Source organism: Anser anser (genome assembly GCF_964211835.1).
Source record: "Anser anser genome assembly, chromosome: 8".
NCBI lineage: Eukaryota > Metazoa > Chordata > Aves > Anseriformes > Anatidae > Anser > Anser anser.
Window position 1 is genome coordinate 8,187,502 of NC_139728.1, and position 15,278 is coordinate 8,202,779.

General features: G+C 38.8%; 1 protein-coding gene across 3 annotated transcripts in view; it reads left to right on the forward strand.

Annotated features, from left to right (window-relative positions):
- Positions 1-15,278, forward strand: part of LOC310903068 (uncharacterized protein) — a 74,724-nt gene that overhangs the window by 44,288 nt on the left and 15,158 nt on the right. For 2 of the 3 annotated variants that reach the window (XR_014587252.1, XM_083845666.1), the window contains exons 2-5: positions 755-823; positions 928-1,032; positions 2,070-2,172; positions 2,785-2,845. Coding sequence is in view for 2 of the 3 variants with exons in the window: in XM_083845666.1 (XP_083701792.1) it covers positions 755-823; positions 928-1,032; positions 2,070-2,172; positions 2,785-2,811 (304 nt within the window). In the remaining variant the exon portion in view is untranslated. Of the gene's footprint in view, positions 1-754; positions 824-927; positions 1,033-2,069; positions 2,173-2,784; positions 2,846-12,941; positions 13,127-15,278 lie in introns of those variants that run through there. The other variant, XM_083845667.1, reaches the window with a different exon arrangement.

Genomic DNA, 15,278 nt, shown 5'->3' on the forward strand with positions numbered 1-15,278 from the left:
GTATTGGACAACCGTGTAGTTTGCAAAGTGAAACAAATTCATTTCCTATCCTTGTTTCCTGTAGACAGACAGTGTAGTCCAGGCTCTGGTAAGACTGAGCGTGATGCTATGAGCAATAGTTGTGTCCTGCCTCAACAGAAAGCTTTTAAGATATTTGGAGGTCAGAAATTTTGCTTTTTTTTTTTTTCATCATGTGACAGTTGGTAACAGACCCATCTGTTTCATCTCCCACCATCTTCATCTATCTAGAAAATAGTTTTCCCCACTTCTGACTATGGATTATTGCTTGAAATGCTTTCATTTTTAATAGTTGTTCTCCTTTTTTTCTATTATATATATATATTTTTATTATTATTTATATATATATAAATAATATATATAATTATATATAATATAAATATATATATATTTATATATGTTATATATATATTGATTATTATAATAATGTATTTTGAGTCCGACAGTTTTACAGCTTATTAGAATATCCCCATTATTTGATACAAATAATGTATGTTTGTCCTGAGGCTGGTATCACCTCTATTTAAATCTGCCCAATGGATAGAGATTTTTTTTTTCCAGTAGTACAGTTGGCTATCACTAGCTGTTTTTACTGCTTTTCAATTCTCTTACAGACTTGTTATGAGTAATTCATCTAACTTAATGCATATAGAAGAGATTAACGTACACAGAAGAAACTTCTAAATACTTGCTCTTACTCTACCTGTTCCCGGGCTTTATTTCCCATTCATTCTAGCAACCACTTGGTGGAGTGCAAGAGAACATGTGAGAGAATTTCCAAGATTACAACACTGGACAATTTTAGGTAAAACAAAAAGAATAAATTCCTATGAACTTTCTATGTGCCACTTGCTTGTGTAAATGACTTCAAACTTCTCCTTCTGACTTCTGTTTTAAATTTTCTTTTAGGTTTCTTCTGACAGACCTTACCCTCATTCCTCCTCCACTTCAGCCCAGTTTTGTTCGTGAATGCTGCATTTTGGTTTTAGATGAGCTGTTAGCTCCCATGCTAGTGTAAGGCCAGCTTTACAGGTTTTTAGCTTTACTGTATTCTTGCTGTTCACCATACACTTCTCTGGATTTAACTGGCCAAACTGGTGCTGGGCTGGGGGGATGAGCTCCATGGTGCCCAGACAAGCAATGCTGTCCCAGTAGAGAATATTCATCCCCTTGATAGTTGTGTCGCTGAGCTTTAGCTCAGCTATGAAAACAAGTGATTTCTTTGAAATGCTACTCTTTCTTACGTGACCTAAAGAGGTAAATTACTGATAATCCATCTCTTAAGCAAAAGAGGCACTTAAAGGAAATAGAAACTAGTTTCTGTGTGAAGAGGAAATAGTGCTCATTTTACAAAAAGCGGGGGGTCCGCTGTTGGGTGGTGGGGATAATTATTGGGAACATTAATTTTATTATCTACTATCATATATTCAGTCCATAATGGAGTGATGATATCCCTTATGAATTTTCTTTTAACTCTTTGTTGGAAGTGAACGACACACATTAATCTGTGTCTAGAAAGACACAGATTAGTATCTTGCAAGTGCTTTTAATGGTCTCACTCTTGGTGTCGGACTGATTTGACTGAGAATTGTTTTGTTTGTTTTTTATATTTATTTGGCTTGAACTTTTTGATATTCCCCATGTTAGCTTTTATTCCTAATTAATTTAATGGGAGTTTTATTTTGGCAATCACTGAGATGTAACCAACACTGAAAGAAAACTTTTATTTTGAAAAATATCTGAATCCTAGTGCCAGCCATGCATTGAAATTTGGGTAGATATCTTCCACTTAGTTCTGTTATGTTTTGTTCTTTGGGCAGCTTAAAATGTGCAACAGACATACTTAGTGTTTAAGTTCATGCATGACAGAGCCAGAGACTTGAGTCTGGAGGATAAACAACCAGACCTTTCCAGAGTTTTTAGCTCTTTCACTTCCTTCATCAGTATAAAATATCTTCATAGAAATGCTCCTGCAAACAGCCAGTTCTGTCCAAAATTGCCCTGTTGTCTTCTGAATTATCAGCAAAATGCTTTCATGGGATTTTTTTTAGGGGTTCCCCCAGCTTCTGTGGAGGACCTCATGGAATTTTTCATCATGACAGCGAAGGGGTGACTTGTCAGGAGCTCTTGAAAGCACTGTGGAGAAGACAGCCTGTAAGTGAAGTGTTCCACGTGGATCACTTGGAGATTAAAATATAGTCCGTTCATTGCATCCATTATGGAATGCCTACAGTCTGTGTAAAGAAAAAGAAAACCTGTCTACCTCTAAATGTTTTTACACTGTCCCAATGGACACTGAACTCTTGGTCTGTGTGACTTCAGTCACGTTACTAGCTTCTCTGGTACTTCATGTGGCTGTTGTGAGTCACCATTAACTATTGGAAATCCTTAATTTAAAAAAAAAAAAGCTGAACAAGCATTGTTCTTATAAAATTACTGTTTTCTCTGTGACATCTTTTAGAACTTTCACGATTTCTCTTTACAGAGAAATATTAACAATATTTTATGACAAATGTTGTTAGCATTTAGCAATCCTGTTTATACTGTAGAGTCAGTGCAGGGAATTATATATGCTTATTTCGTCATCCTGCCAAAGCACATCTCTCATAATCTGAGATATGTACATACCCAGTAACTCTCCTTTTTCTTATGGCCATTTCTTATTTAGAGTATAATAAGCTTATGCAGTTTATCAAAAATCAGATCATTTTCATTCTGGGGCTTTCCATCAAAAATAAATTAACTGTTTTATTTCTGTGAATTCAGGGGACTTCTGGTTCTCAGCTGTACTGACTGACACCTGGATTGAAGAAAAAAATGCAGTACAGTGAGTTTTGGCGGCTGATGGTGATGCTTCCTGTGTCTGTTGTTCAGCAGCGCAGGAAATGTGTTCACCACGCACTATCTGGGAAACGCACACATTTCTGATTGCCTACTCCACATTTTGTATGCGCTCGCATATTGGTGCACTGAAGCAGGGCAACATTTCTTTAAGCAAGAAAATGTGAGAAGAAGGTCTGAGGTGGTGAGGTGTGAAGCAGAATTTGCTGAGTGTTCTCCCTGTGAGCAGGGAAATGCACTATGTGAACACAATACCAGTTTAGCTTTTGAAATTAGCAGGCTTCCTCTTCATCTGAATCTTAATGGAGAAAAATCAGATGCTTTTTCTTTTACTGATCTGACATGTTAAACTGAGGTTCCCTTTCTTTTTTAAAACAGTGGTTTGGGTTTTTTTTTTTTTTGATTGGATATGGACAGCAAGTTAAAACTTTGAAAATGTTTTTATGCATTTTTGAACAGGAAAAGTAGTACCAAAGAATTAGGTGGAGTTCTACAGAAAACTTTTTTCAGCGTAACTATGAACATTTTCAGGAAACTATTTCATACTTGCTGTTGTAAATTTGTTAGCTGAATTATCACCTCAGTGGAGGCTTAGCTTTCCCTCTGACCATAAAAATCCTTGCAGGAATGGGTTCACCTGAAAATTGCCCTATGTTACTGGAAGCCATTCCAGACACAAGAAGGGTCCATCTGACACTTGGGAAAACAAGTAACTGTATTGGGATACTGGCTTGGCTAAGCAAGGCACTCAGGACAGCTCGGATTCAAAAAAGCACCACCCTAAAAGGGATGGAAGAAGGGACAGATTGCGAAGGAGGAATTTAGAAATGTCACCCAGATGTGTAGGGATGCTGTTGGAAAGCCAAGCTTCTTGGAAAACTTGGAGAGCCAAGAGCTGAGATTTGTATGGGATGTAAAAGGACACAAAGATCTGCCACTGCATTAGCTGTGAAAGGCTAAAATGGGAGGATGAGGGAAGAGCAGTGGATATCACCTTGACTTTAGCAAGGCTTTTGGTGCTGTGTCCTATAGTATTCTTGTGGAATATAAAGTTAGGACATTACAATCGTACAGATGAACCACCAGATGAATAAACAAAGTGGTTGGATGGTTGGACTTAGAGACCATTGGTTAATGGGTCATAATATACCTGAAAGGCAATAATAAGTGGAGCACTGCGAGGGTCTATCCTAGGATCTGCTCTATTTTACATTTTGACCAACATCCTGTTCTTGTCAAGGTTTCAGATGACACCAAAATGAGGAGGCCTGGAGATACACCTAAGTGCAGGGCTGCCTTCCAGAGAGAAACTAGACAGGGTGGAGGAAAAAGCAGTTGTCTTTTGATATTCAATAAGAACAAATGCAGAGCCCTCCAGGTGGGAAGGAATAACCGTGTGCATCAATGCAGGCTTCGCGCTGACCGGCTGGGGAGCAGCTCTGCCAAAAAGGTGGGGTGAGGGGGGTAAGCTCAGGGCTTGGCAGACAGCAGTCAGCATGGGCTGGCAGAGTGCTCTGGCAGCAAGGAAGACCGACAGCATCCTGGGCTACATCAACACAGCATAGCCAGCAGATCAAGGGAAGCGATTTACCCCCCCTACTCAGCACTCCGTAGACCACAGTGAGAACTGTGTGCAGTTTTGGGCCCCACCAATACAAATGTCACTGACAAACATGAGCAAGTCCGGCAGGAGGCAACCAAGATGGGCAGGGCTGGGGCATGAACAAATATTGTTATACAATTGTAATTCAGTTAAGAGTCCTGCTCAGGAAGTAAGGTAATTGTAAAAGCTAATAGAGGGTTCCAGTTTGTCTTTCTTGAATGAGAACTACATACTGAAAGTGCATCGATCAAACTATCGCTTCATCCCTCTCCCTCTGAAAATACTTGCCTGGTATATAAATAAAGTAGCAGCAATTTATTTCAAGAAATAGGAAAATGGAAGACAGCTATACATTCTCCATCTAAGTACATATGAAGATATAAGAGCTAGCAATCTTCAGGAATGTTATGTTAGAACCAGTGCTGTTTGTGATGAACCAGAGGAAGAGAGTTTAGTTCCCTTTCTTGTCATTTACTTTGAATCTCACCTGTTCTCTATTTCCAATTACCAGGTATTAGAATGTGTGCAACAGAAAAACTTGAATTTGCTCAGAGTCATCATACTTGCTTTTTTTATGTGGGAACTTGGCATTCCCCAAGCTGTACCATAGGGAGAGATCTCTCTCATCCCATCAGTCTGCCTCCCTGCCCTCCCATGTGCCTCACACCTGACTTGGTTTCCCTAATGCTCAGGAACGCTGTTTCCTGACAGATGTGCTGCTTTCCTCAATCTGTTTGTCCTCTGAGACAGTCAGTCCTAGTTCTGGTCACACAGTGAAACAAAAGCTTCTGCAGTTGTGCTTTGAGATTGCACGCTCATCCCTGCAGAGCTTGGGCTGGCTGGGAAAGCGTGGATATGCTACTAATATTTAGTGTGCTAAATATGCTGCTGCACGTGTGGGGGCTGCCAAGGAAGTGCTGAAAGGGGCAGGATGAAAGAAGGATGTGGGGGATCTGAGGATTCAGAGTCTCCAAATGCTTAAAGAAAATGGAGCTAACCCTGCACAATGGAGTTGCTGAGAAGTTCTAGTTTAGTCGGGGAAGGATTTTGACTTTTGACTAGCAGGGTGGTTATTGTCAATTTAGGGTAATGAGGAAGAATCCTGTAAGAAGTCTCTTTGCTAGAGGTGGCTGCTACTTAGGAATTGCTGGTACCAGGGGAAATCCAGCTACCAGCAGTTAGCATTTCATTCCTGGTCAGAACGAGGGCAAAAGGATTATTACAACGTAAGCCTACCATGTGTCTTTGAAAACTGACCTCTTTAGTCATATACTTTTTAGTAAACACAAGCTGTTTGTAACAAACAGGTGGTTTTGTGTTTAACAAGACAAATATTTCTGAATATATCCCCCCCGTTACCTATGCTTGGCACTCACTTTTCAGGCATGCATCATTCAAGACGCCAGTCTGAATGCTTAGAAAAGTTTTGATGCGTGATTTTGACCGAGAGCAGCCTAATTCTTTACAGAACTTCTCTTTGTGGAGTTAGGTAACTTGCATAGGTGCTAACGGTTTTATCAAAAGGCATATTTGCCTCTTCGGGTCACTGAGTATCTGGCCTCTCTCTAAAATGGGTAGGAAATTACACACTTTTAATTTCCTTCTAAGTTCCAGGGCATAGAAAGGCGGGCCTTTGTCATTCAAAGTCATTGTACAGTTCCTCAGAGATTATCTGAAAGTCTACTTCCAGAAAAAGGCTTTGGCTATTATGAGTACTGAATATAATCTTTGCTCAAAAGAGGGGCAGTCATAACCTCAGAATGTATTTTCCTAATGTGTGTCATTATTAAAACACCAAGTGATTACCGTGTCCCTCCAGTTTCCCCACTAGTGATGAAAACTAATTACTTCAGCCTAGTTTCTGTGACAGTCCATAGAAAGGTTAAAAAACCCCACACTCATTTCTGCAGCGTGGTCTGTACGTTGCTAGGCCTGGAATTCCCCACTGAGCGTATGCTATACGTGTCAGTGCTGCTGTACTGTAAACCAGGTGAGCTTTAATGTGTGTGTGTGTCCATTTCCCTTTAATTTTTCAACTGAATTTGAAGACGAGAACAGAAGAAAATGCAACGTGCAAACCAAGATAACCAAATGTGGAGGGATGGCTTCATGCGAGCAGCAGGAAGTGCAACCCGCTGAGTTTCACGACAGTAATAGTTTAGCTGTTAACTGCTGAGCTTTTTTGTGCTGCTCTGAGTTACTCTGAAAGCAATCGTGAAAGCTCGATGTATGTTCTCCTAACCTCAGCCTGAGAAATGGGGCCCAGAAACCGCAGGATCACAACTCCCTTATGAAGATGGCTTTCCTATTGATTGGCACTGCCTGGGCAGTGTAAAAGGAAAGGAAAAAAAAAAAAAAAAAAAATCCACCCTCTGAACCTTTCTCTTCTTAATATCTTTTCTGTCTTATGAATGAAAGATATTTCTACAAATATGGATCTGCATGTCTGTATAACTTGATCTCAAATATCCCTTTTATGTAGAGGTAGAGTTGTTCTGTTCTTTACATGATATATACCCATATCGCAATGTTTGCAGGTGGTCTGATGAAAACAGCTGTTAAGAAATGTTTGTAGATCTCTACATGTGCTCTACTAGTGTCATTTAAAGCACTTTTGCAACTTTCAAGTCATCTTAAACACTTTATTTGTGGTTTTCATTTAAGGTTAGGCTTTAAAGTGTCATCTTTAACACTTCCAATGTATAGGAACATGCTGCGTTCAGTGATGAACACCAAACCCCATGTTGGTGTTGCAACTAGATAAAAGAACAATGTAATAAAATGCTAGTCTGTATAGAAGCACAGCAGTGATCTTAGAATTGCTTGGGGTCTGAGTACATTTTAGGTTTATCATAAACTCGGTTAATTTAGGGATATCCACGGTAAATCAAAGAAATAGAAGATAACTAGATTTTCAGGTATGACTTTCTCATTTTTCATGTTCATTAATGCTCTTGAAATGCTAACACTTGCTGAATTTCTTTTTCTGAAAACTGTAGGATAGCCCCCCACTTATTTACTTTTAATGGAAAAATCAAGTCAGGTAATAATGCACTTTGAATTAAAATCAGTGTAGCCACACTGACCTTAAAGTCTCCACCTAAACCGTAACGTTGAGACACTTCCCTTTGAAGAGCTGAAGATTTTTCTTTCTTTTCACTTGTCACTTCCTTCCTCTCATTATCGTTTTCCGGAAGGAAGAACATAAGACCATAGTAAATTCATTACTTTGCTGCTCTGTTGAAAGTCAGAAGCGTGTGGAGCAAAGGCATCCTAGATTTTTTATTATAAAGCTTGGGACCTAGGACCCAAATAAGTAAGGATGACAATTCAGCAAGTAAGTTAATTGCTGAACTGAATAAGAAATAACAGCCTTCAAATGCACCAGAAAAACATGGATAAACAGTGGAAGATTATTGATGAAATTCCTCATGCAATTGGAAGAAAAAAGGCAGGATTTTTCCTATGTTATGGTTATTTTTCTCTACTAAATTGCCATGCCACACCACTTAATTTATCAGCTGATTATTGTTTGTACAGAATTTATTTCATGGATTCTTTCCCATGAGATTTTTTTTTCCTGTTAGAATGATTCTACTTTGTTATATTTTGCTTAGGATTATGAATAAGGTAGATTCCCCCTCCCGTATACAAATATTACTGCTTTGACAATTACAGAATGAAGATGTGTTAATACTGCTGGGCGGAAAAAAAAAAAAAGTATAATTGGACATTTTGCTTGATATGGCATCTCTAACTTTGACCATCAAGGATGGTATAAGCAGAATATGCTGAACAGAAAGCTACAGTGGGGCTTGAAAAGCATTTAATGCATCCTTACTGTATTCTCTTGTTTCATGCAAATCATCCTCTGAGGACAGGCCATAACAAAATAGACCTAACAATGCTTGCTTGCGTCATTTGAAGTTCAGAATACTGTTTGCATATTGTTCTTTTTTTTTTTTTATTGCTTTTGTCTTCTATTGCAGCAAGTCTTGTGTTTTACAAGCCAAATTTTTCCTTTTTGATTCCTTTTGCATTCACTGAATAACCAGCACCACTTTCACTTGTCATCTGGTTTAGTCTCACTGTGTGTTGCTATGGAACACTCCAAATATTAGGGAGCTGCGGTATAACAGAGCCCAGGGCTCCATGCGGCTTCCAGTCACAGAGCAAAACAATAGGAAAAATATGACCTCAGAACCCAAGGGACTATCACAGACCTCACAGCACTTACAGTATGCAGAACGTATACCTTACAAAGTGTATGACTATATTTATGAAGGAGGATGCTCTTTACCTGATTTACGTGTTAACAGGCACAGTTCAAGAGCAAAGAAGTTTTCGGTATATATTGCTATTTCTGTAAATGTCATTTCTGTGAATTTTACTTTCTCGCTTTCACTGGTGCATGTTCGCACCTGTTTCCTTTTTGCTTAATTTTTGTTTTATCCTGTATTCATAAAGAAGTGCATGTGCAATCTATAAGAATCTCATCAGGGATTTTCGTCTCTGAAGACAGACGACCACAGGGCTTTATTTTATTCAGCACTGTGTATGCTTGCATTTTCAAGAAACGAAGTGAGGGCTAATGCTAAGATTAGGAAACAAATAATGTCAGTATTTAAATATATATATATATATATATATGATCATGCTGGATCTGTCATTTATCTTTATTTATTCCCCGTATGTTCATCAACTCTTGCTTCTCATCCTCTTCTTTCTGTGAAGCATCTGTCAGTAGTGCTGAAGAGACCACTCAGCTTAGCCTTTCCCTCATGTTATTCCTGCACAGGAACCTCAAGGAGCTGACAGTGTGCAGAAGGCTTATGGGTGTGAGGTAATGGTAACAGCTGACCGAAACTAGCAGAGGAGCTGGTAAGAAAGGAAAAACAAAGGTAGAACAGAGTGAGAGAACACTCTTCCATATGACCTGCAGCTGTGCTGTGGAATGAGGGTGCAAAGCCTGGACCGTCTGAGGTCAATAGTGAGAGGAAAAAGGAGGTGTTAAGCTCATTTTCTCCCTAAACACGATAGTGGAGTTTAGCTTGAAATTTCCTCATGTTCACATTCCATTGAAAGTACATTTAGGACAGTACTGAACTTCATTTTGTTAAAACTTGCCAAGAGCCGTAAGGATATGTGCAGTGAGGCTTTAGAAAAAAATGACTCATTGTTTTAAACGTCTCAGTATTTGAGGGTGCTGGTGAGGTCTGCTTATTATCAAACGCTGGCTGTAGGAATGACACAGAAAACCCAACCTGCACAAACCTATTTGTTCTAGAGTTAACACCAAAACTGTAAGGCATCCATCTCTCTCTTTCTCATGGGATCTGAGACATGGTGCTCAACCCTCAGAAACACTTGAAGCAGTCGTGGCCACTATAACATCTGCAGCTGCTGTCCCTAGGGGTTGGCAAAAGGAAACCACTTCAGAATGTGGCTTTCCGCTGTCTGTGTAATGTTTATCAGCCTTTTTCAAAAGGTAACTGATTCCTTTTCAGTGTTATAACAGCCAATAAGATGGGGTAGGGGTGGCATACTTGAATTTTAAGACAAACCCAAAGCCATGATTCTTTGAAATAAACTTGAAAGTCTACTGTCTGTTTTATACAGAGTATGTATGCAGAAGTGTCTTGCTAACTCACCTTCTCCTTCTGTACTGCTTTCCACGTAAATGCACCCAACCTCCTTTGCTGGGGTCTCTGCTCAATTGGCAGCTCATTACAGAACTGTTTGCAGGAGCAGGTGAGGAACTTTTATGCAGCATTCACAGAACTGTTGGATGCTCTATAAATATGTATTAGTAACTACTAAGAAGCCAACCACAACATTGGGAAGCACTGCTTATTTCATAAGCAGGTAAAAGGAAGTTATCTTGCTATGGACTCAGAAATCTGTGGCACTGCTTAAATAGCATTAGGAAGCTTGTTCATCATTGTTAGACAGGTTTGGATTTTTTTCTGTGTATTTGGTTCATTAGAAAATTCTAATTAAAGAAACCAACAACACTATTTCATAGAAATGCATCTATATAAATGAGAAAACCATCTCAACCTAGTTTGAGACAAATTTACTGGTTCATAGTCTTAAGATCCAGCTCAGTCAATGGTCTCTCACTTCAGGCTCACCACAGCTGTCTTTCAAGGTTCATCTTCATGCCCCTGCTCTGCTTGATGCTTTCAATTTCCTAGCTGTTTCCTATCAGTTATTAAGGGAAAAGCCTCTCTTGTCTTTATTTTATTCCCTTAACAATACGGACATGCACGTTACAAGCACATGTTCTTCCTCCTAGGGGTGTGGTTCACCTATTTACATGCACCTCTTGTTAGCTGCAGGTGTTTCAGCTTTCCATGCGTCCCTCCTGCTCCCTCTACCTGATAATCCACGTGCTGGCAAGAAAGCTGCCATGGTCATATATATGTGTTTAAAAAAAAAAAAAAAAGTATTTTGTGAATTCGTGGAAGAAATTGGAAGAAATGCTGATGTGCCAACTTGGTATGCTCTTAGTACGACTGCTACAGGTTCAAAAAAAAAAAAAGAGAAATTGCTAGATGAATCTCTCTTGCAGGATCCTTGGACCTGCAAAACTTGAATTCATTTCCTTTTTGGTCAAGTCCCTAAGCAGTAATGTTTTTGAAGTTTGGTAAAGAAAGGTGTCCCTAAAGATAGAGATTCTTGTGCATTGGTTCATAGATTATATGTAGAGCCATACCTTCAAATGGGCCAGGATCCCATTGACATACATGAGGATCCCATCCTGTTCTCAGAGACTGTCAAATGCTTTGCACAGTTCTAAACTGCTGACTTTTTGGAAATGATTTTAATATTAAACATTAACAGAATGAGAAGAAAATGAAGAGAGCCTACTGATAGAAACCTAGAGATAAATGCTTGCTAGCCTTTACCAAGTATCACCATATGATATTTGACTTTGCCTAGCTGTAGTTTTGAGCGGAAATGTTGACTGACGTTACTTTGTAGGATCAGGTGTTGATCCTAATTGGTACTTTTTAGCATGAAACAGCCTCTGTACTCTGTTAATGTGTCTCTAATATGAATTTTGTTCCTCCTTTTGTGCTTCTGTGGTTTTTTTCTTTGTCCCAAGGGGTTGCCTGCTGTTTCTTTTGTGTCCTCTGACTTTCAGAAGGTACACTAATATTCTAAAACCTGTTGAGATCACTCATATCAGCTCACTAGATGCAGCCATTCACCTGTCTGAATATCAAAGTAGATATTTGGAATTAGTTAATTGGTTGAAAATGTGGCCTTGTGGAGACATGAAACAGGAAGGCAGATCAGCTTGCCACTTGAAAACAAATAGAGGAATTGGAACTTGTGCACGTTGAATTCAGAAACTTCATCTGGTGTTACTGTTTTGTGTTTTTTTTGGCTCACAACTGTTGTGTTATGAAGTTTCATTACATGAAGATCAACTCTAATCTGCAAGACATGATTTCACTTCTGAAGAGCACCCTGCTAATACCCAGAACATTAGACGTGTAGATAAGCAGCTTAGTGCTTCAATGGATCTTAATCTGGATGTTGGTCATGTATCAGCATTATTTACTGCTATAGCAGTGAGATCAGTACGAGACAGAGAGCAAGAGAAGGAAGTAGATCAAATGTTAGGGACAAAAATAGCTGAGAAGTCATGTCAGAGTGATTGGAAGATAGGGCACGTGGTTTTTTTTTTGGCGTTGAAGGATGTATAAAAAGAAGGCTGTTTCTCACCACCAGAAGGTGGTGATCTGTTTAAGTAAGTTTCAGTGCCAGCAGAATTAGGGGTCTTGTGGTTACTGGATGGCACTTAAGTGATCTGGGTCTAATTTCTGGGTCTGCCATGGGTTTCCTGTGTGAGTGAGAGCAAAACTTAACCTTTCTGAGTTCAGACCAGTTATCTGGCATAGGTGTCTACTCCCATCTGGAGTAGACATAGGGCATCTGGAAAGTCTAGACAGTGCTGGCAAGTATGACACAGGACCTATGGGGAGGAGAAAGAAGATCAGGTGATATTTGAGTGAATAGCAAATAGTATTACACCACTACGTGTGGGCAACCAAATTGAATCTTCTTTTCTGCTATCTGTAAAATGAGGGAAGGAGTAATTATTTCTTGCCCCATCCTATTTGTGTTCTCTCTAATGAGATTGTAAAATAAGCTTTCTAGAAGCCCTATAGAAAACAAAGTGATTATGTGACAACTTTCTAGCAGTCCTTTTCTGAGCATTCACAAAAATATTTCTCTCTAATAAGTAATACGACAGAGAAAAAACAATTTTGTCAACATTTGGCAGGGTGTGAACATGGGCTGTCACTTTATTCACTTAAAGGAGAGAGATTTTTTTTAAAGGTCTTTAATAAATATGAGTTTAAACTTTATCAGTACCATAAAAAGCCATTCTAATTTTTCCTAACTTAGAGAGTCTTGATGGTCAGTGATGTGAGAGGTCTTGTCCTGTTTCTGTCTGCTTTAGACACTGAAAGGCTCCAGTGCTGTGCTCTGCCTTTTGCAAGCACCAAACGTCTCTTCGGCAACCCACGAGGAGACCACCTTCAGTCTGGGGCATAGAAGTCTCGGTCCTGGGTCTTGCACATCATTGCAGGGAAGACAGAACCTGTAATCTTTCATATAAAAGAAGGAAAAAGTTGAAAGTATTTACACCCGTTTTGGCCATTCATGAGCTAAGTGGCAAGAACCAAAGTCGAAGGTGAGGATTTGTATGGGATTTAGCAAACGTGCCGTAGGTGGTAGAAAAATCAAGATCCAAGAGTAAACTTATTAAGGAAAAAATGTGAAATGAACCTTGGCATGGTTTCATGTGGGCAAAGACTAACTCTGAGTTTTATCATTAGAATGTTAGGATATCTGCATTTCACATAACCCTGAGCTAAAAGCTGCTTTTTTCAGGGGAGTTTTGTCCAGTTTAGATGTGTGCAGCCTGGTCAAGGCTGAACTCAGAAGGTTATTAGCCCAACCTAAGGTGTAAGGTGCATCGGAAGTGAATTGATGAGTTTTATGAAGCTGTCAAAGGTACATGGCCTGGGGTTGACTAGATTTTCTCAAAGTGGTTTGCTCAGAGTATGAATAGCCAAAGCATGTAGATTTCTGGCAGGTTTAGACAGACTGAACTTGCATCACAGTTAACAGTGGGTTAGTTTAGCTGGTACTTGAGGTCTTTCAAAATGTATCTTCTGTTTTTTGCTTTATTGCTCCCTTAATTAACCGAAAACGGAAAACCTTTTTTTCTTCCTTCTTTCTTTTTCTACAGTTTTAGATATATAACTGACTACATCTACAGCTGTCTTTCTTATTTGCACTCCCATCTGTTTCCCTACATTCCCCAACTAAAAGGGAAATGTAGGGAGACTATGCTTCTTCCATACTCTTACAGTGCCCCCTCATTAGAATAGGATATTAGATTCGTCCTGAAAGTGTTTTGCCTACGCAGCTTTTTCTTTATCTAACTGTGAAATTACAGATAGTGAGTGAAATGAGTAACACAAGTCACAACTGATTAGTCAGTCTTTTAAAACGGAAGCAGAAGACTTCCACCGAGAACCACGTTATAGAGGAGACCAAACATAAAAAAAGGAAACTGGGGACAAGTAGTCTGAAAAACTGCGTTTGAGACATACGTCCCACATAACCACACACTTTTGCCAGACAGACTCAAATCTGGTCTTACGCACTGTCTCCTTGTTGTATGAACAAATCAACATACTTAGTAGAACTTCATTACATATTTTGGTACTATATTTTTTCCAGTTATGCTATGTCATTTTCTAAGGGAATATTTTCTAGAGGATATTCTTCTGTTTTCTTATAGTGTGATCAGTAGTAATTCATGCTAGATATTAAAGCAAATAGACTGTGTATTTCAGTATATGGAATTCAATTTTTAATGGAAATACTCTTCCCTGAACTATTCTAATAAATGTAACTGCAGTTAAGCCTGAGGAAAAATGCTCTAACATATGTTAAATATGTGGTCAAATGAATTTTAACTCAGTCACTCTAGCACTTGAATCTAAGGATGAAACAGTTTTTATAAAGCCTAACATTGAAAGAAACATCTTCATGGTATTTAAATGGCATTTCTTTAAAATGCATCCATTACAGTTTTAAGACCAAGCACACATTGTTGATTTGTGAACACAACAGTTAGTACATAAAAGGGTAACCAATTGATTTGTAATTCAAACTTTTTAAAATTCCAATATGAAATTATTTACATGTGACATTTAGTTGTGCAGTGAGATGTAACATAGCTGTTTAGGGGATGGGGAGGATAAGGAGTATATATATATGTGTGTGTATTAATTTACTTATTTTACCAGGCTGAAATCTGTAAAAATTCAGGGAGATCCCCCGACATCACTTCAATTTATTTAAAAGGTTTGGCATAAATGACATATTTTAGTTAAAATATTTAATGGGGGGAAAAAAGAATGGGGAGGGGAGAGGGAGAGAGAGAGTCTGAAAACAAAGGATAAGGTGGATTAAATGAGACAAATGTTTGACAGTGAACCAGCAAACCTTCCATCTACTCTTTGCAATGCTTCTGGAAAAGTTGAGATCTGGGGAATATTTATTCAAGACTCTAAAAAGAAAGATTTTAGACTGGTAGATACACTGAATCTCAATAAAAATCAGTAGTTTCAAGGAACAGAATAGTAAGAGAGAGCAAATGCACTTCAGTGTCAGTTCTTGAACTTTAGACTTCACTGGGGTCTGGATAAATGTAACTCTGAGAGTGCTCCTCAATCAAGTTCATTACTCATTGGTCTGATTTTCAAGTTCTTGCAAATTC